General features: G+C 48.2%; 1 protein-coding gene across 1 annotated transcript in view; it reads right to left on the bottom strand.

The window, feature by feature from the left end:
* LOC118357717 (inactive rhomboid protein 1) overlaps positions 1-26130 on the bottom strand; it is a 70346-nt gene that overhangs the window by 11115 nt on the left and 33101 nt on the right. Inside the window, 5 exon segments of the mRNA XM_052478070.1 lie at positions 166-423; positions 3066-3235; positions 3386-3514; positions 5038-5244; positions 5697-5928. Coding sequence (XP_052334030.1) covers positions 166-423; positions 3066-3235; positions 3386-3514; positions 5038-5244; positions 5697-5928 — 996 coding nt within the window.

The raw sequence follows: 26130 nt of genomic DNA, 5'->3' as shown, positions 1-26130 counted from the left end.
TGAGCTCTTCTCCTGTAGTGTGATTAAATCTTAGACATGTTTGATGTTACAGTGCGACTATGTGACCATGCCAGAGTTGAAGTCAAATGCATAGCAATGTAGCAAATTCAGAATTGCACATTGAAATGAAAGAATCTGAAAATCCTCATTGATAATAAAGTGTACCTATGGTCGTCCATGTCCTCTATCTGCTGCTGAACGAAGCTGTCGATGCGTTTGCGGTAGGTTCTGTTAGTGAGCCGTCCCACCATCCCTAGGCCGTAGGGCCTCTTCTCCCTGGCGAAGAGCTTCTTGACGGGCACTGTGATCCGTTGGCCCCGTCGCTGCCCACTCACACTCACCACCTCCTGGCGCAGACGCACCTTGGGCTGGACCTGAGACAGTCCAGGTTCTTTACCTTTACGCCAGCCCCGCTCCAGGGGCCTGTGGAGTGGAGTGGAGTGGGAGCGAGCGAGCGAGAGAGAGAGAGAGCGAGAGAGAGAGAGAGACAGAGAGCGAGAGAGACGGAGAGTGAGAGAGGGAGAGCGAGAGAGAGAGACGGAGAGCGAGAGAGAGAGAGACGGAGAGAGAGAGACGGAGAGCGAGAGAGAGAGACGGAGGGCGAGAGACGGAGAGCGAGAGAGAGAGAGACGGAGAGCGAGAGACGGAGAGAGAGAGAGAGAGAGAGACGGAGGGCGAGAGACGGAGAGCGAGAGAGAGAGAGAGAGGAGAGACGGAGAGCAAGAGACGGAGAGGGAGAGGAGGGAGAGACGGAGAGCGAGAGACGGAGAGCAAGAGAAGCGAGAGAGGGAGAGTCGGAGAGCGAGAGAGAGAGGGAGAGACGGAGAGCGAGAGAGGGAGAGACAGAGACGGAGCGAGAGAGAGAGAGGGAGAGACGGAGAGGGAGAGACGGAGAGCGAGAGACGGAGAGGGAGAGACGGAGAGCGAGAGGAGAGAGAGACGGAGAGCGAGAGAGAGAGAGAGACGGAGCGAGAGAGAGGAGAGACGAGAGCGAGAGAGAGAGGGAGAGACGGAGAGCGAGAGAGAGAGAGACGGAGAGCGAGAGAGAGAGAGGGAGAGACGGAGAGAGAGAGAGAGGGAGACGGAGAGCGGAGAGAGGAGAGCGAGAGAGGAGAGGGAGAGACGAGAGCGAGAGACGGAGAGCGAGAGAGGAGAGAGACGGAGAGCGAGAGAGAGAGAGGGAGAGACGGAGAGGGAGAGACGGAGAGAGAGATGGAGAGGGACGGAGAGCGAGAGAGAGAGAGGAGAGACAGGAGAGAGAGACGAGAGAGAGAAGGAGAGCGAGAGAGAGAGAGACGGAGAGCGAGAGAAGAGCGAGAGAGAGAGAGAGAGGAGAGACGGAGAGCGAGAGAGAGAGAGACGGAGAGCGGAGAGAGACGGAGAGCGAGAGAGAGAGAGGAGAGACGGAGAGCGAGAGAGAGAGAGACGGAGAGCGAGAGAGAGAGAGGAGAGACGGAGAGAGAGAGAGAGACGGAGAGCGAGAGAGAGAGAGGAGAGACGGAGAGCGGAGAGCGAGAGAGAGAGGGAGAGACGGAGAGCGAGAGAGCGAGAGAGAGAGACGGAGAGCGAGAGAGAGAGACGGAGAGCGAGAGAGAGAGAGGAGACGGAGAGCGGAGAGGAGAGAGAGATGGAGAGGGAGAGACGGAGAGCGAGAGAGAGAGAGACGGAGAGCGAGAGACGGAGAGAGAGAGAGACGGAGAGCGAGAGACGGAGAGAGAGCGGAGAGACGGAGAGCGAGAGAGAAGAGGGAGAGACAGAGAGAGCGAGAGACGGAGAGCGAGAGACGGAGAGCAGAGAGAGAGAGGAGAGACGGAGAGCGAGAGAGGGAGAGGAGACGGAGAGCGAGAGAGAGAGACGGAGAGCGAGAGACGGAGAGAGAGAGACGAGAGAGAGACGGAGAGCGAGAGACGGAGAGGGAGAGACGGAGAGCGAGAGACGGAGCGAGAGAGAGGGAGAGGAGGAGAGCGAAGAGACGGAGAGAGAGAGACGGAGAGCGAGAGAGAGAGACGGAGAGGGAGAGACGGAGAGCGAGAGACGGAGAGAGAGAGACGGAGAGGGAGAGAGACGAGAGAGAGAGAGAGAGACGGAGAGCGAGAGAGACGAGAGAAAAGAGGGAGACGGAGAGAGACGGAGAGAGAGAGAGAGAGACGGAGAGCGAGAGAGCGAGAGAGAGAGCGGAGCGAGAGACGGAGAGCGAGAGACGGAGAGCGAGAGAGAGAGACGGAGAGCGAGAGAGAGAGAGGAAAAGACGGAGAGCGAGAGAGAGCGAGAGGGAGAGACGGAGAGCGAGAGACGAGAGGGAGAGACGGAGAGAGACGGAGAGAGAGAGACGGAGAGCGAGAGACAGAGAGCAAGAGAGAGGGAGAGACGGAGAGCGAGAGAGAGAGGAGAGACGGAGAGCGAGAGAGAGACGGAGCGAGAGACGGAGAGAGAGAGAGACGGAGAGCGAAAGAGAGAGAGACGGAGAGGGAGAGACGGAGAGCGAGAGACGGAGAGCGAGAGAGACGGAGAGCGAGAGACAGAGCGAGAGGAGAGACGACGGAGAGCGAGAGAGAGAGACGGAGGGAGAGAGAGAGACGGAGAGCGAAAGACGGAGAGGGAGAGACGGAGAGCGAGAGAGGAGAGAGAGACGGAGAGCGAGAGAGAGCGAGAGAGACGGAGAGCGAGAGAGAGAGAGAGGGAGAGACGGAGGGCGAGAGACGGAGAGCGAGAGAGAGAGCGAGAGACGGAGAGAGAGTGAGAGGAGAGCGTGAGAGAGAGACGGAGAGGGAGAGACATAGAGCGAGAGACGGAGAGCGAGAGACGGAGAGCGAGAGACGGAGAGCGAGAGACGGAGAGCGAGAGAGAGAGACGGAGAGCGAGAGAGAGAGAGAGACGGAGAGCGAGAGAGAGAGGAGAGCGAGAGACGGAGAGCGAGAGACGGAGAGCGAGAGAGAGAGAGACGGAGAGCGAGAGACGGAGAGCGAGAGACGGAGGGCGAGACAGAGAGAGAGATGTGTGTTAAGTGAAACTGGCTACAGTAGCAGTAACAACTTGAATGTGTGATGTCTGTGTGTTCCACTCACAGCATCAGGTGACTCCTCTCCAGTTCGTTCTTGTCCAAGGCGCCACCTGTGAGGTCACTCTCATCCGCTGCTGTGTTAGACTCCTCCTCTTTAATGGCGGCCTCAGATGGAGAATCAAACACATCGTCTGCATAGGTAGACAGCTCCTCATCTCCTCTCCTCAGTCCATCCTGCATGGAGGAGGAGAAGGAGGAGAAGTAGCAGGAGCAGGAGGAGCAGGAGGAGGAGGAGAAGGAAAAGAGATGAAGAGGGACAGGAGGAACTGTGCGAGTATGCTATCTGTGCGTGATTGTGTGATGGGATGTGTGTGTGTTACTCACTCTAGCAAAGAAGGAGGTGTCCAGCTCGTCAGGGAAGTCCACTGTGTCGTCCTCCAGGAAACTCACTGGCATGAAGCTCCGCCTGCGACACCGCCGGGCAGCGCCCTCCCTCTCCCTCACCGTACGGCCCTGACACACACCATCATCATCGTCATCATCATCACTGTCATCATCCTCACTGTCATCATCATCACGTTGTCATCATCATCACCTTAGTTGTAACTGCTAATAAATACTCTCTGATGCACATTTATTGCATGATATTACATTACTGTTGTGTGTGACAATGAGACCATGACGGGTCAATTCCATTTAAATTCCGCCAGTTCAAGAAGGGAATTAAATTTCAAATAGAAATGGAATTGACCCCAACCCGGGATCAAAAACACATCCGGTAAACAGCATCCCCAAAGCCCCAGACCAGTGTCCTCTCTGACTCCTGACAACCATCTGTGGCCAGTGGCCATGATGATTATGATGCTTTGACCTCTTGAGGCGGGATTAGCCCTGCAGCGTTCAATGTTTCAGTTCCAGAATACACAGTATTCTACTGGCTAACAGAACAGACACACAGCTGAGCATTCTGACTGGAGGCCGGGACTGACAGCAGTGTTATCCTAATGCCATCTGTTAATGTATGTGTCCCAAATGGCACCCTATTCCCTATTTAGTGCGCAACTTTCAACCAAGGTACCCTATTCCCTATTTAGTGCCAGGGCCCTGGTCAAAAGTAGTGCACTAAATCATAGGGAATAGGGTGCCATTTGGGATGCAAACATTGCCTCCCTCCCCAGCCTAGTCATCTACCTGTGTCCCCCACCACCCTTGCCTGACACCACAGGACAGGAGAGAGGAACAGCCTCTGTACTGTTACACCAAAGCCTAATCCTACAATACAAGCCTGAGCTCAACTTTTACATAACACTGACATTGGTAATCGTCCTATATGATATAAACATACACATACTCTGTGTGTTTGTGCTTGTGTGTGTGTGCACGTGTGCGTTTGTGTGTCCATAAGCAGGCTACAGTAAACTGGGGTTGTGTGATTAAGTCTCTCAATAACCATTTTGGGCAAAGAGATCAATGCCTAGAACAAACAACGCAATCCAGTAGGGTTATGCTGTGTTTAGTTGCGTTTTATTGTGCCACCTTTAACAAAGACACAGAGCAGAAACTGTTCAATGACCAGAGTCATATCAGACAGTCATATCAGACAGGCAGCATCTAAGAGGTACTGACACTACAGAGACTAAGGTGTTTGCATACTTGGCTTGAGATAGTAAATATGAGTCAAGGTGACTCCCAATGATGCATTTAGTTAGATCAAAGCAGTGTCTGTTACTAGAACTGTTTTATCTCAGCTGCTGGAGTATCGGGGATGATTCATCAACAGAACAGTGGTAAACATGCGGGAAACACACACACACACACACACACACACACACACACGCACTGATCCTCATGCACACACACACACACACACACACACACACACTCTGATCCTCATGCACACACACACAAACAAACACGCCTCATGCACACGCGCACACGCACACACACACACTCTGATCCTCATGCACACACAAACAAACACACACACACACACACACTCTGATCCTCACTGTTGACAATGTCTTTGTGACACACACCTTAACCAGCGCTGCGGCGGCCTTGAAGCTCATGACGGCGACCGACTCTCGCTTGCGTCGCCGCGGTAACCTGTTGAGTGCGGAGCGCGAGCTGGAAAAGGAGCAGAGAGAGGCGGCACCAGGGGTGATGGGGGTCTGGGGTACGCTGTAACCATCTACCTCCTCCACCATGCGGAATGCACGGCCCCGCGCCAGGGGGTCCACAATCTACACACACAGAGGCAGACACTGTAATGTCCCATGGGATTGTAAACACCACGGAGCCAAGAATATCCTTTTAGGTTATTTGGTAACTTGAATAGTTACAACAATGAGGCTCTGCTAAGAGGCTACATGACAGGTCAAGTTCACGGTCATATCAATACACAGGTTACCATAGTGATGGACCTCTAATAGTTGCATTACTCCATGAATTAATACGCTCATCAGCTTACATCACAGAAACAAAAACCACAAACAAGCAAAATGTCAATTCTGATATCTATTTTGAATTGTATTGAATAACATCATTGTTCCCAAGGGAGAGACATAGGATTGATATTGGGTAAAGAAACACAACACATGACATATGCACAGATGTATGGCAAGAGACAGAGAAAGAGAGAGATATACAGAGAGTCTAGGAATGTATAGTATGTCTGTGGGCGGCTCTGCCCTACCCGCTGCATGGCATAGGGGTGGTGGGGGTGGTGGTGGTGTGGGGGGAGGTAGAGGGGTGGTGGGGTCTCAGTGCTGGTCAGAGACAGGTTGTCCTGGCTGGACAGCTCCATCTCCCTCATCACCTGGGCCTTGAGACGGCCGTAGCGCAGGTTGCAGTGCTGCAGGCTCTTCCTCCTCCATCGCTGGGTGCTGTCGTTTTCCTTACTGACCCCGAACCAGTCTGCCGTGCCCCTGAGAGGACAGAGACTGAGATTAGGTCAGGGTGAATCTCAGTTCACTATTGTACCTGGTAGTAATAGTTGGTAGAAAAAGTTCCAATTTAATTCAAAGAGAAATGGCACGAAACAAACACTCAGTCTACGAGGCAGTATTCGGGTTGAGCGTGGGCTCTTTTCTTTGCAGAGAGTGCACAGAAAAGACAGAAACAGATGACAATGACATAGATTAAACAGCCCAGGCAACGTAGTGGGTTTGTAGTTTATTTACATATGGAGTGTGGCCATTTGATGTCACCATGTGAGTGTGTTTCCCTACTCCTCTCTCCTCAGCTCCACCATTTCAAACCCTACCCCAGTGTAAAGCCTGAGATATTTGGAGCGACTGACCGGGCCAGGGCATTAGTGTTTTGCGTCACCACTCAGTCAAACAATGACAGAGCACAGCAGGATTACATCACTTCCACTCACACAGAGTGGAAGTCAACTCCAGCTGCAAAATAGGTGCCTTACAGTACCAATGACATGCCACTTACACAAAAACATGCTCAGACACACAAAATACAGCCCCAATGCATGCACACACACGCATGTACGCAAACACACACACACACACACACACACACACACACACACACACACACACACACACACACACACACACACACACACACACACACACACACACACACACACACACACACACACATCAAACCCAGTGACAAAAAGGACCTGGGAGAATAAAGTCTACAGATAAGCCCTCTTTCCTCTTTTAGTGGATATATGTATTAGTAGTGTCTGTATTAGTAGTGTCTGTATTAGTAGTGTCTGTATTAGTGTGTGTCTGTATTAGTGTGTGTCTGTATTAGTGTGAGTGTCTGTATTAGTAGTGTCTGTATTAGTGTGTGTCTGTATTAGTGTGAGTGTCTGTATTAGTAGTGTCTGCATTAGTGTGAGTGACTGTATTAGTGTGAGTGTCTGTATTAGTGTGAGTTTCTGTATTAGTAGTGTCTGTATTAGTGTGAGTGTCTGTATTAGTGTGAGTGTCTGTATTAGTATTGTCTGTATTGGTGTGAGTGTCTGTATTAGTAGTGTTTGTATTAGGAGTGTCTGTATTAGTAGTGTCTGTATTAGTGTGAGTGTCTGTATTAGTGTGAGTGTCTGTATTAGTGTGAGTGTCTGTATTAGTAGTGTCTGTATTAGGAGTGTCTGTATTAGTAGTGTCTGTATTAGTGTGAGTGTGTGTGTGTGTGTGCGTGTGTGTGTGCGTGTGTGAGTGTCTGTATTAGTATTAGTGTGTGTGTGTGTCTGTATTAGTATTAGTGTGTGTGTGTGTGTCTGTATTAGTATTAGTGTGTGTGTGTGTCTGTATGAGTGTGTGTGTGTGTGTGTGTGTGTGTGTGTGTGTGTGTGTGTGTGTGTGTGTGTGTGTGTGTGTGTGTGTGTGTGTGTGTGTGTGTGTGTGTGTGTGTGTGTGTGTGCGTGTGTATTAGCATTAGTGTGTGAGTGTGTGTATGCATTAGTATTAGTGTGTGTCTGTATTAGTAGTGTCTGTATTAGTGTGAGTATCTGTATTAGTGTGAGTGTCTGTATTAGTGTGAGTGTCTGTATTACAGTTTTTACAATCACTTTGGCACTCATTTCAGAACCTGATGTCATTCTTCAAAACTCACAACCAATGATCAAAATGCACATTTTTCAAAACTCTTAACACTTCTTCCAATTGCTTGGATACAATACACATAAAGCTAAGATTATTTGTTCATTGAACTAAAATCACCTGTTCAAAATGACACAACTTAACATCAAAGTATTACCATTTCAAAATGCAATTCACACATTACATCTGAGATGAATGTCTATTCATTTTATTACAATGATCTAACTATCAATTGATACAACTGCTCAAAATGATAAGTAACTGTTGCATTACTCTTAATGCAGTTTTATGGAAACTGACAAACAATATTCCATGTTTAGATCATGAAAGTTTCAGGATAACGAGATCCATTGACATCAATTACCGTGGAACATGAACCAATTGGACCACATTATCTATGGATGTAATATTTCATCATCATTCTTTATCAGACACTGTTTCTATGGTCTCATGTACCACTTTTCCAGACCATGTTTTCAGATTTGACATTACTGTACACTCACCGGAATCTTTATTAGGTACACCTATCTTGTACTGTGTAGGACCCCCTTTTGCCTCCACAACACCCTGAATTATGTGTGAAGAGATGCCATTCTGCACACCACTGTTTTAAACAGCTGTTATTTGAGCATTTGTGGCCTTTCTGTTAGCTTGAATGAGTCTGGACATTTTCCTCTGACCCCTCTCATTAACAAAGTGTTTTTGCCCACAGAAATGCCGCCCACTGAATGTGTTTTGTTTATCGCACCATTCTCTGTAAACTCTAGAGATTGTAGTGCGTAAAAATCCCAGGAGGGCAGCTGTTTCTGAGATGCTGGAATCACAATGTTTGGCATCAACAATCATACCACGGTCAAAGTTGCTTAGATTACTCATCTTGCCTGTTCTAATGTTTGGTCAAACAACATCTGAAGCTCTTCTACTCTATATACTCTATATATTGAGTTGCAGGCAGCCACATGATTCGCTGTTCGGATGTAACTGTCCTTGATGAACTAAATCAGGTCTGTAGAGCTGATGGTATGACCTATGTCATTGTGTGGGATAATGTCAGGTTCCACCATGCTCAAATGGTGCAAGCATGGTTTCAGGCCCAACCCCAATTTACCACCCTGTACTTACCCCCATACTCTCCTTTCCTTAACCCGATTGAGGAATTTTTCTCCACATGGAGGTGGAAGGTACAGTGGGGCAAAAAAGTATTTAGTCAGCCACCAATTGTGCAAGTTCTCCCACTTAAAAAAATGAGAGAGGCCTGTAATTTTCATCATAGGTACACTTCAACTATGACACACAAAATGAGGGGAGATTTTTAATGAATTTATATGCAAATTATGGTGGAAAATAAGTATTTGGTCACCTACAAACAAGCAAGATTTCTGGCTCTCACAGACCTGTAACTTCTTCTTTAAGAGGCTCCTCTGTCCTCCATTTGTTACCTGTATTAATGGCACCTGTTTGAACTTGTTATCAGTATAAAAGACACATGTCCACAACCTCAAACAGTCACACTCCAAACTCCACTATGGCCAAGACCAAAGAGCTGTCAAAGGACACCAGAAACAAACTTGTAGACCTGCACCAGGCTGGGAAGACTGAATCTGCAATAGGTAAGCAGCTTGGTTTGAAGAAATCAACTGTGGGAGCAATTATTAGGAAATGGAAGACATACAAGTCCACTGATAATCTCCCTCGATCTGGAGCTACACGCAAGATCTCACCCCGTTGTCACGTTCTTTCAAAATCGAACCCAGAAGCAGACCAGGACAAGGAGAGTAGGAAGAAGGTGAGTATTTATTTACAAGTGAATGTGAATGGGTAGATATATCCAGGTGGCGTAGCGGGCAGCGGTGGTGAGTTGATGGGAGTAAATAGGTGGATCCAATGGGGTAGCGGAATCCTCCGATGACCAGGCGGGAATGGGGTAAATGATCCGGGTGAGTAACTGAAGACAGAACAAACGGAGGTAAGTTTAAGGCAAGCAATACGTAAAAAACAACAAAACAAATTCTATCCAACTTGAGGCTGATACTATGGCACAACATACTGTTCATGGCTAACGATCCGGCAGGGAATGGATGTCAGGTCGGGCTTATGAAGAGGAGATATGATGATCAGGACCAGGTGTGCAGATAGCTGATGGGATAGAGGTGTGGGTAATCAGAACTCCCAACTGGCTACATTGCCCGGCAACCAGACAGGGTGCGTTCCAGGACGCCGGAAAAACACTCCAGGACAGAACACAGGCAAAAAACTGACTCAGGAAATGGGATTCGTGACAGTAGCCCCCTCCGGCGAAAGCCACCGGGCGGACTACCCGGAGCGCCAGGGTGGAGCGGTGAAAGTCACGAAGCAGGTCATCGTCAAGGATCTGACGCCGAGGAATCCAACTCTTCTCCTCAGGACCATATCCTTCCCAATCCACTAAATACTGGAACCCTCGACCCCGCCGTCTGGAGTCCATGATGCGGCGCACCGTGTAGACAGGACCACCTCCGATCATCCGAGGAGGAGGACGACGAGGAGGAGGGCAACAGAGGACTGAGGAGAACCGGCTTGAGGCAGGAGACATGAAAGGTGGGATGTACTCTTAGTGTAGCAAGCAACTTGAGTCGGACCACAACAGGATTAATGATCTTATCCACTACAAACGGACCAATGAACTTCGGTGACAGTTTCCTCGACTCAGTCCGTAGAGGAAGATCCCGTGTAGCCAACCAAACCCTATCTCCGATGGTATAGCGGGAGCAGGAATACGGCGACGATTCGCCTGTATCTGATACCGGTCAGAAACTCTAAGGAGGACCTTCCTGGCCCGATGCCAGGTCCGGTGGCAACGACGAATGTGGGCCTGGACAGAAGGAACCGAAAGATCCCTCTCCTGAGAAGGAAACAAGGGAGGTTGGTATCCGTACAGGCATTGGAAGGGGACATCCCAGTGGCAGATGAAGGAAGGGTATTATGGGCATACTCTACCCAGGGTAATTGAGATGACCAAGAGGTGGGATCAGAGGAGACAAGACAACGCAGCGTGGACTCCATCTTCTGGTTGGCTCTCTCCGCCTGACCATTAGATTGTGGGTGAAATCCAGAAGTGAGACTGACTGTAGCTCCAATGGCAAAACAGAAGGATCTCCAGACAGCAGAGGTAAACTGAGGACCACGGTCAGAAACAATGTCACTGGGCAATCCGTGGACCCTGAAAACCTCCCTAACCAGGATCTCGGACGTCTCCGTGGCAGATGGAAGCTTGGAGAGAGGGACAAAATGAGCAAACTTGCTGAATCTGTCCACAATGGTCAGAATGACCGTGTTCCCAACAGAAGGGGGCAATCCCGTGACAAAATCCAGGGCCAGATGCGACCAAGGTCGCCGAGGAATAGGTAGGGGGTGAAGAAGCCCAGAGCTGGGCCGATTGGTACTTTTGTTCTGAGCACAAACAGGACATGCGGCAACAAACCTCCGGGTATCTTCTCCCATGGCAGGCCACCAAAATCATCTGCGCAGTAGCGCCATAGTCCGAGCAACACCAGGGTGACAAGCTATCTTGCTGGCGTGGGACCACTGAAGAACAGCAGAACGGACCGACTCAGGCACGAACAACCGACCGGGTGGACCGTTACCGGGGACGGGCTGTGTCCGAAGGGCCGCCATCACATCCTCCTCAATCTTCCATGTAACGGCTCCAACTACAAGGTTCTGGGGAAGAATTGTCTCAGTCTTGGCCCCACTCTCATCCGTCTTGGAGAACATCCGGGACAAGGCGTCCGCTTTGCCGTTCTTCGACCCAGGTCGGAACGTCAGGGAAAAATTGAAGCGTCCAAAAAACAAAGCCCACCTGGCCTGACGGGAGTTGAGACGTTTAGCCGATTGCACGTAAGTCAGATTCTTGTGGTCAGTCCAGACCACAAACGGTTGCTCCGCTCCCTCCAACCAGTGACGCCACTCCTCCAAGGCAAGCTTCACAGCGAGAAGCTCCCGGTTACCCACATCGTAGTTTCTCTCAGCTGATGAAAGACGACAAGAGTAGAAGGCGCAGGGATGGAGTTTACCATCAGTGGAGCTACGCTGGGACAGGATGGCGCCCACACCCACATCAGACGCGTCCACCTCAACAACAAACTGACGGGAAGTGTCAGGTTGAGAGAGAATCGGCGCGTTGGTGAATCGGCTCTTCAAGTTCAGAAATGCTCGGTCTGCCTCAGGAGTCCAACAGAAAATTCTGGTGCAAGACGTCAGAGCAGTTAAAGAGGCGGCCACCCGGCTGTAATCACGGATAAACCTCAGATAGAAGTTCGCAAATCCCAGGAATCTCTGGAGCTGCAATCTCGTACCGAGCCGGGCCCAATCCCGAACCGCCCGAACCTTCTCTTGGTCCATCTTGATCTCACCCCTGGAGATGATGTACCCGAGGAAGGATGTAGTGTGGGCGTGAAAATCACACTTCTCTGCCTTCACAAACAGACGGTTCTCCAATAACCGCTGCAGGACCTGCTTAACATGCTGGATGTGGCTGGAAAGCTCCTTGGAGAAAAGCAGGATGTCATCCAGGTAAACGAACACAAACAGACCGATCATATCCCTCAGCACGTCATTCACCAAACCTTGGAACACTGCTGGAGCGTTGGAATGTCCAAACGGCATCACCTGGTATTCAAACTGTCCCATAGGTGTATTGAATCCAGTCAACCACTCGTCCCCCTCTTTGATCCGAACCAGATGATACGCATTGCGTAGATCAAGCTTCGTAAACACAGTTGCACCCTGTAAAGAATCGAAAGCGGAGCTCATCAAGGGCAAGGGGTACTTGTTCTTGACCGTAATATCATTCAACCCCCGATAATCAATACACGGTCGAAGAGAGCCATCTTTCTTACTCACAAAAAAAAAATCCAGCTCCCAGGGGTGATGACGAGGGACGAATGAGACCTGCAGCAAGAGACTCCTTTATGTAGGTCTCCAGGGCTTCCCGCTCAGGTCGAGAAATACTGTATAACCGTCCCTTGGGAAAGGCAGCTCCAGGGAACAGCTTAATTGTACAATCATAAGGTCGGTGGGGAGGAAGTGACTGAGCTTTCTGCTTACTGAACACCTCACCCAACTCGTGATATGTTTCAGGAACCAGGGACAAATGAGGAGGAGCAGACTCACTAACCCGACTGGGGACAGCATGAGAACAGGCAGTCCTGAGGCAGTTAGCATGGCACTCAATGCTCCAACTAGTTACCTTACCAGTCACCCAATCGAACAAAGGATTGTGTTCTCTTAGCCAGGGGTATCCAAGAACCAGAGGAACATGGGGGGAAGGCAAAATGAAAAAAGAAATAACCTCTGAATGATTCCCCGACAACAACATCTTAACCAGTTCAGTCCTCATAGTGATCCGTGCCAGACTACTGCCGTTCAGAGTGGTTGCTTCAATGGCTTCCGGTAATTGCTCCTTGGAAAGCCCCAGCTGTTCCACTAAGTTGGCATCAATGAAGCTGTCATCGGCACCTGAATCGATGAAAGCGTTAATCGCTAAACTCTGATTCTTATTTATGAGGGTAGCAGGAAAACGAGGTCTGACAGGGCTCTTGAGAGGTTGAAACTGGCTCGCTAACAAACCTCCCAAACTTAACAAGCCGAGCAGTTTAACGGACGCTGAGGACAAACGGAGATGTAATGTCCCGAGCTACCACAGTAGAGGCAGCTGTTGGTCTCACGTCTACGTTGGCGCTCGTCCTTAGTTAACCCGTGCCGCCCCACTTGCATAGGTTCAGGATCTGGCGGCAGGACTCCTCCACTAATCCCGTGTGAGGGAAAATCAACCCGTTCTGGTCCACTTCCTGACCCGAATGGTAACCGAATCTCAGATTGATTAGATGGACCCCACTGCTTCTCCCTCCTTCTCTCTTGGACTCTATTATCTACCCAAATAGCTAAGGTGACCAAACTATCTAGGTCACTAGGCTCTGGATAGGAGATCAGCTCGTCCTTGAGTTGCTCCGACAACCCCTGGTAAAAAAAGCCGCTTGTAGTGACTCCTCATTCCAACCACTCTCCACAGATAATGTCCTGAACTCGATCATAAAGTCTGCCACACTGCGAGCTCCTTGGCGAAGAGTGAACAAACGTTTAGCTGCATCCTTACCTCGGACTGGATGGTCAAAAAGCTTTCTCATCTCTCCCGTGAACTCCTGGTATGAAGCCATGCAGGTCTCCTGTCGTTCCCAAAGGCTGAAGCCCATTCCAGAGCTCTTCCACGCAGCAGTTCAATAACAAAGGCTATCCTAGCCTTGTCAGTGGCGTAAGAATGGGACTGCAGATCAAACACTAACCCACACTGCATAAGAAACTAACGGCATCTTCCTAAATCCCCTTCATATTTATCAGGCGTCGGTACCTTGGGTTCACGGAAGGAAGCCGCACCAGACACGGCAGGTGAGATGGGTGAAACAGGTGGTGAATGAATCGCCGGCAAACTGAGCTGATCCTGGATTTGTGTCAAGCTAGCAGATAAGTTCTGGATTGAACCCGCTATCTCCTGTAGCGCTGTCTTGTGTTGTCCCAATATCTTCCCCTGCTGGGTAATGGCATGGCAAACGGAGTCCAGGTCCGCTGGATTCATCCTTGGCCGGATCGTTCTGTCACGTTCTTTCAAAATCGAACCCAGAAGCAGACCAGGACAAGGAGAGTAGGAAGAAGGTGAGTATTTATTTACAAGTGAATGTGAATGGGTAGATATATCCAGGTGGCGTAGTGGGCAGCGGTGGTGAGTTGATGGAAGTAAATAGGTGGATCCCATGGGGTAGCGGAATCCTCCGACGACTAGGCGGGAATGGGGTAAATGATCCGGGTGAGTAACTGAAGACAGAACAAACGGAGGTAAGTTTAAGGCAAGCAATACGTAAAAAACAACAAAACAAATTCTATCCAACTTGAGGCTGATACTATGGCACAACATACTGTTCATGGCTAACGATCCGGCAGGGAATGGATGTCAGGTCCGGGCTTATGAAGAGGAGAGATGATGATCAGGACCAGGTGTGCAGATAGCTGATGGGATACAGGTGCGGGTAATCAGAACTCCCAACTGGCTACATTGACCGGCAACCAGACAGGGTGCGTTCCAGGACGCCGGAAAAAACACTCCAGGACAGAACACAGGCAAAAAACAGACTCAGGAAACGGGATTCGTGACACCCGTGGGGTCAAAATGATCACAAGAATGGTGAGCAAAAATCCCAGAACCACACGGGGGGACCTAGTGAATGACCTGCAGAGAGCTGGGACCAAAGTAACAAAGCCTACCATCAGTAATACACTACCCCGCCAGGGACTCAAATCCTGCAGTGCCAGACGTGTCCCCCTGCTTAAGCCGTGAGATTCTGAGTGAAAACCTCCTTCCATCAGCAAGGGCTTTGAAGATGAAACGTGGCTGGGTCTTTCAGCATGACAATGATCCCAAACACACCGCCCGGGCAACAAAGGAGTGGCTTCGTAAGAAGCATTTCAAGGTCCTGGAGTGGCCTAGCCAGTCTCCAGATCTCAACCCCATAGAAAATCTTTGGAGGGAGTTGAAAGTCTGTGTTGCCCAGCAACAGCCTCAAAACATCACTGCTCTAGAGGAGATCTGCATGGAGGAATGGGCCAAAATACCAGCAACAGTGTGTGAAGACATACAGAAAACGTTTGACCTCTGTCATTGCCAACAAAGGGTATATAACAAAGTACTGAGATAAACTTTTGTTATTGACCAAATACTTATTTTCCACCATAATTTGCAAATCAATTTATTAAAAATCCTACAATGTGATTTTCTGGATTTCTTTTCTCATTTTGTCTGTCATAGTTGAAGTGTACCTATGATGACAATTACAAGCCTCTCTCATCTTTTTAAGTGGGAGAACTTGCACAATTGGTGGCTGACTAAATACTTTTTTTGCCCCACTGTATATGATAGGTGCCCTCACGAACAAGCCACCCTTCTCCAGGCCATGGATGATGCATGCAATGACATCACGGCAGACCAGTGTCAGGCCTGGATTCACCCGAAGATTCTTCCCAAGATGTTTGGCTAATGAAAACATCCATTGTAATGTGGATGAGAACCTGTGGCCAAATCCACAAGACAGAGTTGAGGGAAATATAGAAGTACAGTAATCAAACTTTTGTTTGTCTTTTTACAGTAAGCCAGGTGAGGAACACTGCAGTGATGTTTTACAGTAAGCCAGGTGAGGAACACTGCAGTTGACGTTTTACTGTAGTTTTTTTCTTTTTTTGTAGCTAATTATTTTTGCTTTGATTCAAAGAAACCTATGTTGTGATTTTATTGTATTTCATCAATGAATTTCATATTTTGTTCAATGATTCCACTGTGTCTGTAGTATTCTCTCTACTAGTCATTTTACAGTGATGTAGTAGCATAATGAAACATGTATCACATATTTTGTACTACAATATTTAATGATTGTACGAACAAATACACACTGAAACTATCGGTATCTTGTGTGTGGGTGATCAAAATGAATGTTCCTATGGTATTTCGTGATAAATTAGTTATTTGAACCAATGATTCTGCAAGTGCAAGGTTTATTTAAAGATATGAATGTACAATGCAATGTTTTGAACATTGGACAGCTTGTGTTACAAGTGATGACCGTTTTGAGTTTTGTGTCTAGAGTTTTTAAAAATGACCACAAGGTTCTGAAATGAGTGCCAAAGTGACTGTAAAAAAATGTAGTATTAGTGTGTGTGTGTGTGTGTTTATGTATGCATTAGTATTAGTGTGTGTGTGAGTGTATGCATTAGTATTAGTGTGTGTGTGAGTGTATGCATTAGTATTAGTGTGTGTGTGAGTGCATGCATTAGTGTGTGTGTGTGTGGGTGTGTGTGTAAGCATTAGTATTAGTGTGTGTGTGAGTGTATGCATTAGTATTAGTGTGTGTGTGTGTGTGTGTGTGTGTGTGTGTGTGTGTGTGTGTGTGTGTGTGTGTGTGTGTGTGTGTGTGTGTGTGTGTGTGTGTGTGTGTGTGTGTGTGTGTGTGTGTGTGAGTGTATGCATTAGTATTAGTGTGTGTGTGAGTGTATGCATTAGTATTAGTGTGTGTGCGTGAGTGTGTGAGTGTATGCATTAGTATTAGTGTGTGTGTGAGTGCATGCATTAGTGTGTGTGTGTGTGTGTGTTTGTGGGTGTGTGTGTATGCATTAGTATTAGTGTGTGTGTGTGAGTGTATGCATTAGTATTAGTGTGTGTGTGAGTGCATGCATTAGTGTGTGTGTGTTTGTGGGTGTGTGTGTATGCATTAGTATTAGTGTGTGTGTGAGTGTATGCATTAGTATTAGTGTGTGTGTGTGTGAGTGTGTGAGTGTATGCATTAGTATTAGTGTGTGTGTGAGTGTATGCATTAGTATTAGTGTGTGTGCGTGAGTGTGTGTGTATGCATTAGTATTAGTGTGTGTGTGTGAGTGTGTGAGTGTATGCATTAGTATTAGTGTGTGTGTGATGTGTGAGTGTATGCATTATTATTAGTGTGTGTGTGTGTGTGTGTGTGTGTGTGTGTATGCATGCATTAGTATTAGTGTGTGTGTGTGTGTGTGTGGGTGTGGGTGTGTGTGTGTGTGTGTGTGTGTATGCATTAGTATTAGTGTGTGTGTGTGTGTGTGTTTATGTATGCATTAGTATTAGTGTGTGTGTGAGTGTATGCATTAGTATTAGTGTGTGTGTGTGAGTGTGTGAGTGTATGCATTAGTATTAGTGTGTGTGTGAGTGTATGCATTAGTATTAGTGTGTGTGCGTGAGTGTGTGTGTGTATGCATTAGTATTAGTGTGTGTTTGTGTGAGTGTGTGAGTGTATGCATTAGTATTAGTGTGTGTGTGAGTGTGTGAGTGTATGCATTATTATTAGTGTGTGTGTGTGTGTGTGTGTAAGTGCATTTAGTATTAGTGTGTGTGTGTGTGTGTGTGTGTGTGTGTGTGTGTGTGTGTGAGTGTATGCATTAGTATTAGTGTGTGTGTGTGTGTGTGTGTGTGTGTGTGTGTGTGTGTGTGTGTGTGTGTATGTATGCATTAGTATTAGTGTGTGTGTGAGTGTATGCATTAGTATTAGTGTGTGTGTGTGAGTGTGTGAGTGTATGCATTAGTATTAGTGTGTGTGTGAGTGTATGCATTAGTATTAGTGTGTGTGCGTGAGTGTGTGAGTGTATGCATTAGTATTAGTGTGTGTTTGTGTGTGTGTGAGTGTATGCATTAGTATTAGTGTGTGTGTGAGTGTGTGAGTGTATGCATTATTATTAGTGTGTGTGTGTGTGTGTGTGTGTAAGTGCATGCATTAGTATTAGTGTGTGTGTGTGTGTGGGTGTGGGTGTGGGTGTATGCATTAGTATTAGTGTGTGTGTGAGTGCATGCATTAGTGTGTGTGTGTTTGTGGGTGTGTGTGTATGCATTAGTATTAGTGTGTGTGTGAGTGTATGCATTAGTATTAGTGTGTGTGAGTGTATGCATTAGTATTAGTGTGTGTGCGTGAGTGTGTGAGTGTATGCATTAGTATTAGTGTGTGTTTGTGTGAGTGTGTGAGTGTATGCATTAGTATTAGTGTGTGTGTGAGTGTGTGAGTGTATGCATTATTATTAGTGTGTGTGTGTGTGTGTGTGTGTGTAAGTGCATGCATTAGTATTAGTGTGTGTGTGTGTGTGTGGGTGTGGGTGGGTGTGTGTGTGTGTGTGTGTGTGAGTGTATGCATTAGTATTAGTGTGTGTGTGTGTGTGTGTGTTTATGTATGCATTAGTATTAGTGTGTGTGTGAGTGTATGCATTAGTATTAGTGTGTGTGTGTGAGTGTGTGAGTGTATGCATTAGTATTAGTGTGTGTGTGAGTGTATGCATTAGTATTAGTGTGTGTGCGTGAGTGTGTGAGTGTATGCATTAGTATTAGTGTGTGTTTGTGTGTGTGTGAGTGTATGCATTAGTATTAGTGTGTGTGTGAGTGTGTGAGTATATGCATTATTATTAGTGTGTGTGTGTGTGTGTGTAAGTGCATGCATTAGTATTAGTGTGTGTGTGTGTGTGTGGGTGTGGGTGTGGGTGTATGTATTAGTATTAGTGTGTGTGTGTGTGTGTGAGTGTATGTATTAGTATTAGTGTGTGTGTGCGTGTGTGAGTGTATGTATTAGTATTAGTGTGTGTGTGCGTGTGTGAGTGTATGTATTAGTATTAGTGTGTGTGTGTGTGTGTGTGTGTGCATTATACTGCATGTGTATGTCTTCCCCTAGTGACCCTCTGTATATGTAGGAGTGTCTCAGAGTGTGTAAATCAGGAGAAGAAGTGTTCTGTGAAGGATGCGGGTCAGAGGGTAGAGGAGTGTTTACAGTAGAGGACATTCAGTAATAACACAGTCTCCATCATTAGAGAGAAACCAGCCAGCTGGGGAAGCCTTTTAAGGCTGCGCACCGTCAGGGTAGCGAGGGAGGGAGATTCCTCCCAGGAGGGAGTAATGTTTTAAGAGGGGTCACAGGTTTAGGTTGGGAGCAATGTTCCCTCAAATTATTTTAGGCACTGAGCAAGTTTCAGGTCTGCTGAGTGCAAACTTGAACATTGTGAAAATTCTGTGCAACTTATGGCGCGCACTGAAGCTGTACCCGCTTTAAATGACAATTGAACAGTGTTCAAGTAGGCTAATGTGGCTGTTTGATCATAATGTAGGCCTGCCAGAGTGGCCTACCATCAAAAACACATCCCATAACATCTTAACATGGAAATAGCTGTTATATCATTCAGCCTACAGTAGCAGCCAATGTGTGGTGTTCAATGTAGGCCTGCATGCAGAGAATGACATTAACCTGTTTATCCCACTTGGCCTTCAGACAAGGAGGTGACTGAAAATGTGTTGTGTTGTTTGATGCAAGAAAGCACTCTACAAAATAAAATGCATCATTATTGGCTGGCTATTGGCTACTTAGCTTATTCAATCCTGTCTCAAAATACAACACTGCCCCTTTAAGACAAAAAAAGCTCTTTACTATTCAAAGATGGCTAGAAATGCACACATTTTGTGCTCTTGTAGGAAGCAACCACTCCCCCATTGCTAACTACAAATTATCTATAAATGGGCTAATAACTCAGTAACTAGCAAAGGATATGAAGAAATGTGCACACGTGGCTACATGCAGCTCTCGCTTTGATCTCAAACAATCTACTCATGACTGCTCATGCTGTAAAAACAGTCCAGTTCAAAGTGAATGGCACAGATCCAAATATGGTAATGACCATTTGCATATAGGCCTACTGCAGCTTTGATTGGCTATGGCGCCCCAGTCTGTGTAGAGTACAGGCCTGAGTTGTGCCTGTCAGTGCAATAGAATCCTACTCCGATGCGTTCTGCCTAAAAAAATATATCTTTCATAGTTAGTTTCGTTTCGGTATGTTGCATTGAAAGGGGCAAATACTGTGTTGATTCGATCACAATTCCCACAGTAAAGGGAAACGTTGATCGTGTTAATTCACGGTGAAAACTCTACAAAGTTGACTGAAGTTCAATCTCTTACTTCTCTGCCCAGGCTGATATATTTCTTCTGCGTGGCAGTCCCTCTAAGCCGCATGGCAGTCCCGTGCACACGAGCAGCTTAGAGGGAATGGTGGTTGAGAGGGTTTAGGAGGGTTGGGGTGGTGGTGGGGGGGGTAGACTGAGTGGTGGTGATTGACAGAGAGAGGCTCTCAGGATACGTAAACACCACAGAAGAAGAAAACAGAGTGACACATGCAGTCCATCTTTACAGTTAAACACACTCTGTGAGATGAGGTTCTGGGAAGACTCATTTACTCTGTGGAAGGTTGTTTCTAGGAAAATAAACACCTTGATTCACTAGGTTTGTGCGTGTGTGTATGCACCGGGGTTTCCGTTAGGAAAATGTGGCGCTGGTCATTTGACCGGCAACATTTTAATTTACCGGACATTTGAGAAATCTGCCAGACCCAAATGCATTGGGTTCGTAATCTGATTAGGGCATCCACCCACAGAGCTCAGAATGACAGAAATCACATTTAGATGATGGTAATTCATATTAACAGAACATGCAAGTGGAGGATGCAACAATGTGAGGTGCTTCTTACTGAATTCTGATGTTTAATTAGAAGATGTAAGAATAACTGGCCACATTTACTTTTCCTCAGTCAACAATATGTGTTAGAAACAGCAACATCCCTAGCCTATGTCAATCTACTATCCCCCGTAGATTTTTTTTTAACCTATTCTATTGGTCAACTTGTCGAGGAATAGCCTATTCCAAACACTCTGGGAGTTGTGGGACGATAGATCCCAAATTCATACAACCAGAAGGCCTAGGCGACATAAAAAAATTAAGCAATGAGTCTGATGCAACAGATCAGAATGTTGAGCTTAAAATGTTGATGAACTATTATTTCTTCACAGCAATGTGCACAAGGCAGTAGGCGACACGTGAATGTTCATTCCACAATGAACATGGTTGTCAAAAGGGCACTGCATATGCAAGTGGTTTCATGTGACAGAGATGGAAATACCTGTTAGAAATGTAGAAAGAGAGGAGATATAATAGGCTACTTTGAAGCAAGGTAAGACATGCCTCATAATATGTATTTATTTAAACATTCAGGTGTCAAATAATTATGTTTTCAAAATGCATAGCCTACTGCCTCCATCCAGCTCATTGGTGTGTGACGCGCTGATGAAGCCTACCTTCAGTTGCCGTTTGAGGTCCTGCAGCAGCAACTTTTGCACTGTCTGACAGATTTCCTGTCCACATGCTCTGTAACTCTATGCTGTATGGTGTGACACACTAGAAATACAAAATTATGTGGACACCCCTTCAAATTAGTAGGCCACACAAGCTCACAGAACGGGATCGCCGAGTTCTGAAGCAAGTAGCACGTAAAAATCACCTGTCCTCGAACACTCACTACTGAGTTCCAAACTGCCTCTGGAAGCAACGTCAGCACAAGAACTGTTTGTCGGGAGCTTCATAAAATGGGCATCCATGGCCGAGCAGCCACACACAAGCCTAAGATCACCATGTGCAACACAGGAGGTTGGTGGCAACTTAATTGGGGAGGACAGGCTCGTGGTAATGGCTGGAGCGGAATAGGTGGGATGGTATCAATTACATCAAACATATGGTTTCCATGGTTTCCATGTGTTTGATGCCACTCCATTTGCTCCATTACGGACATTATAATGAGCCGTCCTCCCCTCAGCAGCCTCCACTGATGCGGCAATGGCACGCGTTGCCTGTAGTGGTGTAAAGCTTGCTGCCAATGGTCTCTGGAGCAGTGGAAACACATTTTCTGGAGTGATGAATCACACTTCACCATCTGGAAAGCCGACGGAGGAATCTGGGTTTGGCGGATGCCAGGAGAGCACTACCTGCCCGAATGCATAGTCAACTGTAAAGTTTGGTGTACGACGAATAATGCTCTGGGACTGGTTTTCATGGTTCAGGCTAGGCCCCTTAGTTCCAGTGAAGGGAAATCTTAACGCTACAGCATACAATGACATTCTAAACAATTCTGTGCTTCCAACTTTGTGGCAACAGTTTGGGGAAGGCCCTTTTGTTTCAGCATGACAATACCCCCGTGCACAAAGCGAGGTCCATAAGGAAATGGTTTGTCGAGATCGGCGTGGAAGAACTTGACTGGCATGTACAGAGCCATGACCTCAACCCGATCAAACACCTTTGGGATGAATTGGAACACCAACTGTGAGCCAGGCCTAATCGCCAAACACCAGTACCCGACCTCACTAACGCTCATGGCTAAATGGAAGCAAGTCCCTGCAGCAATGTACCAACATCTAGTAGAAAGCCTTCCTAGAAGAGAGGAGGCTGTTATAGCAGTATAGGGGGGACCAACTCCATATTAACGCCCATGGTTTTGGAATGAGATGTTCAGGTGTCCACATACTTTTGGTCATGTTGTGTAAATAAGATACATAACAAATATACTTTAGCTTTCACACACGCAAATTTAATTCTACAAAATTATGCAAATCTACCAATAGACCAGTCAAATGTATTTACATCAACTGGTAATTCCATAAATGAATAGAGGCTAAAAGGAATTATTTGACAATGGGATTGTTTCTTCTTCCCCTGACAATTGGCCGGCGGCAATTTTACTTAGCGGCTTTTCTATTTTTTTATAAGCCAAAAGCTGGCTATTACCGGCTAACGGAAACCCTGGTTTGCACACTTGCGTGTCTGCATTTGAATGTGCGTGATTGTGTGTGGATGTGTGTGCGTGTCACAGTCACACCCACACTAAATAACACAACAACAACTGGTTCATGAGTACGCCAGTTTGCCAAGCGACAACGATTGAAACTACATCACCCTACATCAGTAGGCTTTTTGATATCCTAAAGGTAGGGTTGGCTGGTGCACACAGTGTACTATTTCATTCACAATCATTATCTACCTCTGAAGGGGAAGCTTAGCTGACTATTCACACACAAAGAAATAAATCTGCCACTCAAAGAAAGACAAAGATGCCAACAGAAAGTAGTGCCCTATAAGGATAGCCAATACTACCACTTTCTCCAATCATTTTGAGACCGGCAGAGATCATAACAATCAACAGCTATTGCCAGTAGAGCCAGAAGCTCCTGGTATTATTCCACTACCAGAGACATACAGACAAAGATCATGTGTAGCTTGGGGAGACATTTAGTGAGGGTTGAACATCCTTATTTATGTCACACTGATCCATGCATGTTCTATTCCCTTGTTCTATTACATGTGGGTCACTTTGGAGCACCTCACATTGTAGAAACAAGCATCCCTCAACTATGAAAAATCTAAAGATAAACAGTTCCTTTGTAAAATACTGTCAGTGATCCCTGCACAGCTGGAAATCCTCTCCTCTAATCTCCCCTCCCCTAGACCGCTCTTCTTTCCTTCCTCTCCCTCCCGCTCTTCTTTCCTTCCTCTCGCTCCCTGTCTTCTTTCCTCCCTCTCGCTCCCGCTCTTCTTTCCTCCCTCTCGCTCCCGCTCTTCTTTCCTCCCTCTCGCTCCCGCTCTTCTTTCCTCCCTCTCTCTCCCTCCTCCCTCTCTCTCCCTCTCTTCTTTCCTCCCTCTCGCTCCCACACTTCTTTCCTCCCTCTCTCCCGCTCTTCTTTCCTCCCTCTCGCTCCCGCTCTTCTTTCCTCCCTCTCGCTCCCGCTCTTCTTTCCTCCCTCTCTCTCCCTCCTCCCTCTCTCTCCCTCTCTTCTTTCCTCCCTCTCGCTCCCACACTTCTTTCCTCCCTCTCTCTCCCGCTCTTCTTTCCTCCCTCTCTCTCCCGCTCTTCTTTCCTCCCTCTCGCTCCCGCTCTTCTTTCCTCCCTCTCTCTCCCTCCTCCCTCTCTCTCCCTCTTCTTCCTCCCTCTCGCTCCCACACTTCTTTCCTCCCTCTCTCTCCCGCTCTTCTTTCCTCCCTCTCGCTCCCGCTCTTCTTTCCTCCCTCTCTCTCCCGCTCTTCTTTCCTCCCTCTCGCTCCCGCTCTTCTTTCCTCCCTCTCTCTCCCGCTCTTCTTTCCTCCCTCTCGCTCCCGCTCTTCTTTCCTCCCTCTCGCTCCCACTCTTCTTTCTTCCCTCTCGCTCCCGCTCTTCTTTCCTCCCTCTCGCTCCCACTCTTCTTTCCTCCCTCTCGCTCCCGCTCTTCTTTCCTCCCTCTCTCTCCCTCCTCCCTCTCTCTCCCTCTCTCTTCTTTCCTCCCTCTTGCTCCCGCTCTTCTTTCCTCCCTCTCTCTCCCGCTCTTCTTTCCTCCCTCTCGCTCCCGCTCTTCTTTCCTCCCTCTCGCTCCCGCTCTTCTTTCCTCCCTCTCGCTCCCGCTTTTCTTTCCTCCCTCTCGCTCCCGCTCTTCTTTCCTCCCTCTCGCTCCCGCTCTTCTTTCCTCCCTCTCCCTCCTCCCTCTCTCTCCCTCTCTTCTTTCCTCCCTCTTGCTCCCGCTCTTCTTTCCTCCCTCTCTCTCCCGCTCTTCTTTCCTCCTTCTCGCTCCCGCTTTTCTTTCCTCCCTCTCTCTCCCGCTCTTCTTTCCTTCCTCTCGCTCCCGCTCTTCTTTCCTTCCTCTCGCTCCCACTCTTCTTTCCTCCCTCTCGCTCCCGCTCTTCTTTCCTTCCTCTCGCTCCCGCTCTTCTTTCCTTCCTCTCCCTCCCGCTCTTCTTTCCTCCCTCTCGCTCCCGCTCTTCTTTCCTTCCTCTCTCTCCCGCTCTTCTTTCCTCCCTCTTGCTCCCGCTCTTCTTTCCTCCCTCTCTCTCCCGCTCTTCTTTCCTCCCTCTCGCTCCCGCTCTTCTTTCCTCCCTCTCTCTCCCGCTCTTCTTTCCTCCCTCTCGCTCCCGCTCTTCTTTCCTCCCTCTCGCTCCCACTCTTCTTTCTTCCCTCTCGCTCCCGCTCTTCTTTCCTCCCTCTCGCTCCCGCTCTTCTTTCCTCCCTCTCGCTCCCGCTCTTCTTTCCTCCCTCTCTCTCCCTCCTCCCTCTCTCTCCCTCTCTTCTTTCCTCCCTCTTGCTCCCGCTCTTCTTTCCTCCCTCTCTCTCCCGCTCTTCTTTCCTCCCTCTCGCTCCCGCTCTTCTTTCCTCCCTCTCGCTCCCGCTCTTCTTTCCTCCCTCTCTCTCCCGCTCTTCTTTCCTCCCTCTCGCTCCCGCTTTTCTTTCCTCCCTCTCTCTCCCGCTCTTCTTTCCTTCCTCTCGCTCCCGCTCTTCTTTCCTTCCTCTCCCTCCCGCTCTTCTTTCCTCCCTCTCGCTCCCGCTCTTCTTTCCTCCCTCTCTCTCCCGCTCTTCTTTCCTCCCTCTCGCTCCCGCTCTTCTTTCCTCCCTCTCTCTCCCTCTCCCTCTCTCTTCCTCTCTTCTTTCCTCCCTCTCTCTCCCGCTCTTCTTTCCTCCCTCTCGCTCCCGCTCTTCTTTCCTTCCTCTCGCTCCCGCTCTTCTTTCCTTCCTCTCGCTCCCGCTCTTCTTTCCTCCCTCTCTCTCCCGCTCTTCTTTCCTCCCTCTCGCTCCCTGCTCCCTCTCTCTCCCTCTCTTCTTTCCTCCCTCTCGCTCCCGCTCTTCTTTCCTCCCTCTCTCTCCCGCTCTTCTTTCCTCCCTCTCGCTCCCGCTCTTCTTTCCTTCCTCTCGCTCCCACTCTTCTTTCCTTCCTCTCGCTCCCGCTCTTCTTTCCTCCCTCTCGCTCCCGCTCTTCTTTCCTCCCTCTCTCTCCCTCCTCTCTCTCTCTCCCTCTCTTCTTTCCTCCCTCTCGCTCCCGCTCTTCTTTCCTCCCTCTCGCTCCCGCTCTTCTTTCCTCCCTCTCACTCCCGCTCTTCTTTCCTCCCTCTCGCTCCCGCTCTTCTTTCCTCCCTCTCGCTCCCGCTCTTCTTTCCTGTTCCCCAACTCCTTCCCTCCCTCCTGTTTCCCACATGTTCCTCTACCCAGATCCACACTGTCATACCTGTCCAGACATTCCCATGCCCCCCCCCCAAAGTCCTCCTACCTGTCCAGACATTCCCATGTCCCCCCCAAAGTCCTCTTACCTGTCCAGACATTCCCATGTTGCCCCCCCAAAGTCCTCTTACCTGTCCAGACATTCCCATGTTGCCCCCC

Source organism: Oncorhynchus keta, chromosome 24 (assembly GCF_023373465.1).
Source record: "Oncorhynchus keta strain PuntledgeMale-10-30-2019 chromosome 24, Oket_V2, whole genome shotgun sequence".
NCBI lineage: Eukaryota > Metazoa > Chordata > Actinopteri > Salmoniformes > Salmonidae > Oncorhynchus > Oncorhynchus keta.
This window is presented reverse-complemented; position numbering and strand designations above follow the sequence as displayed.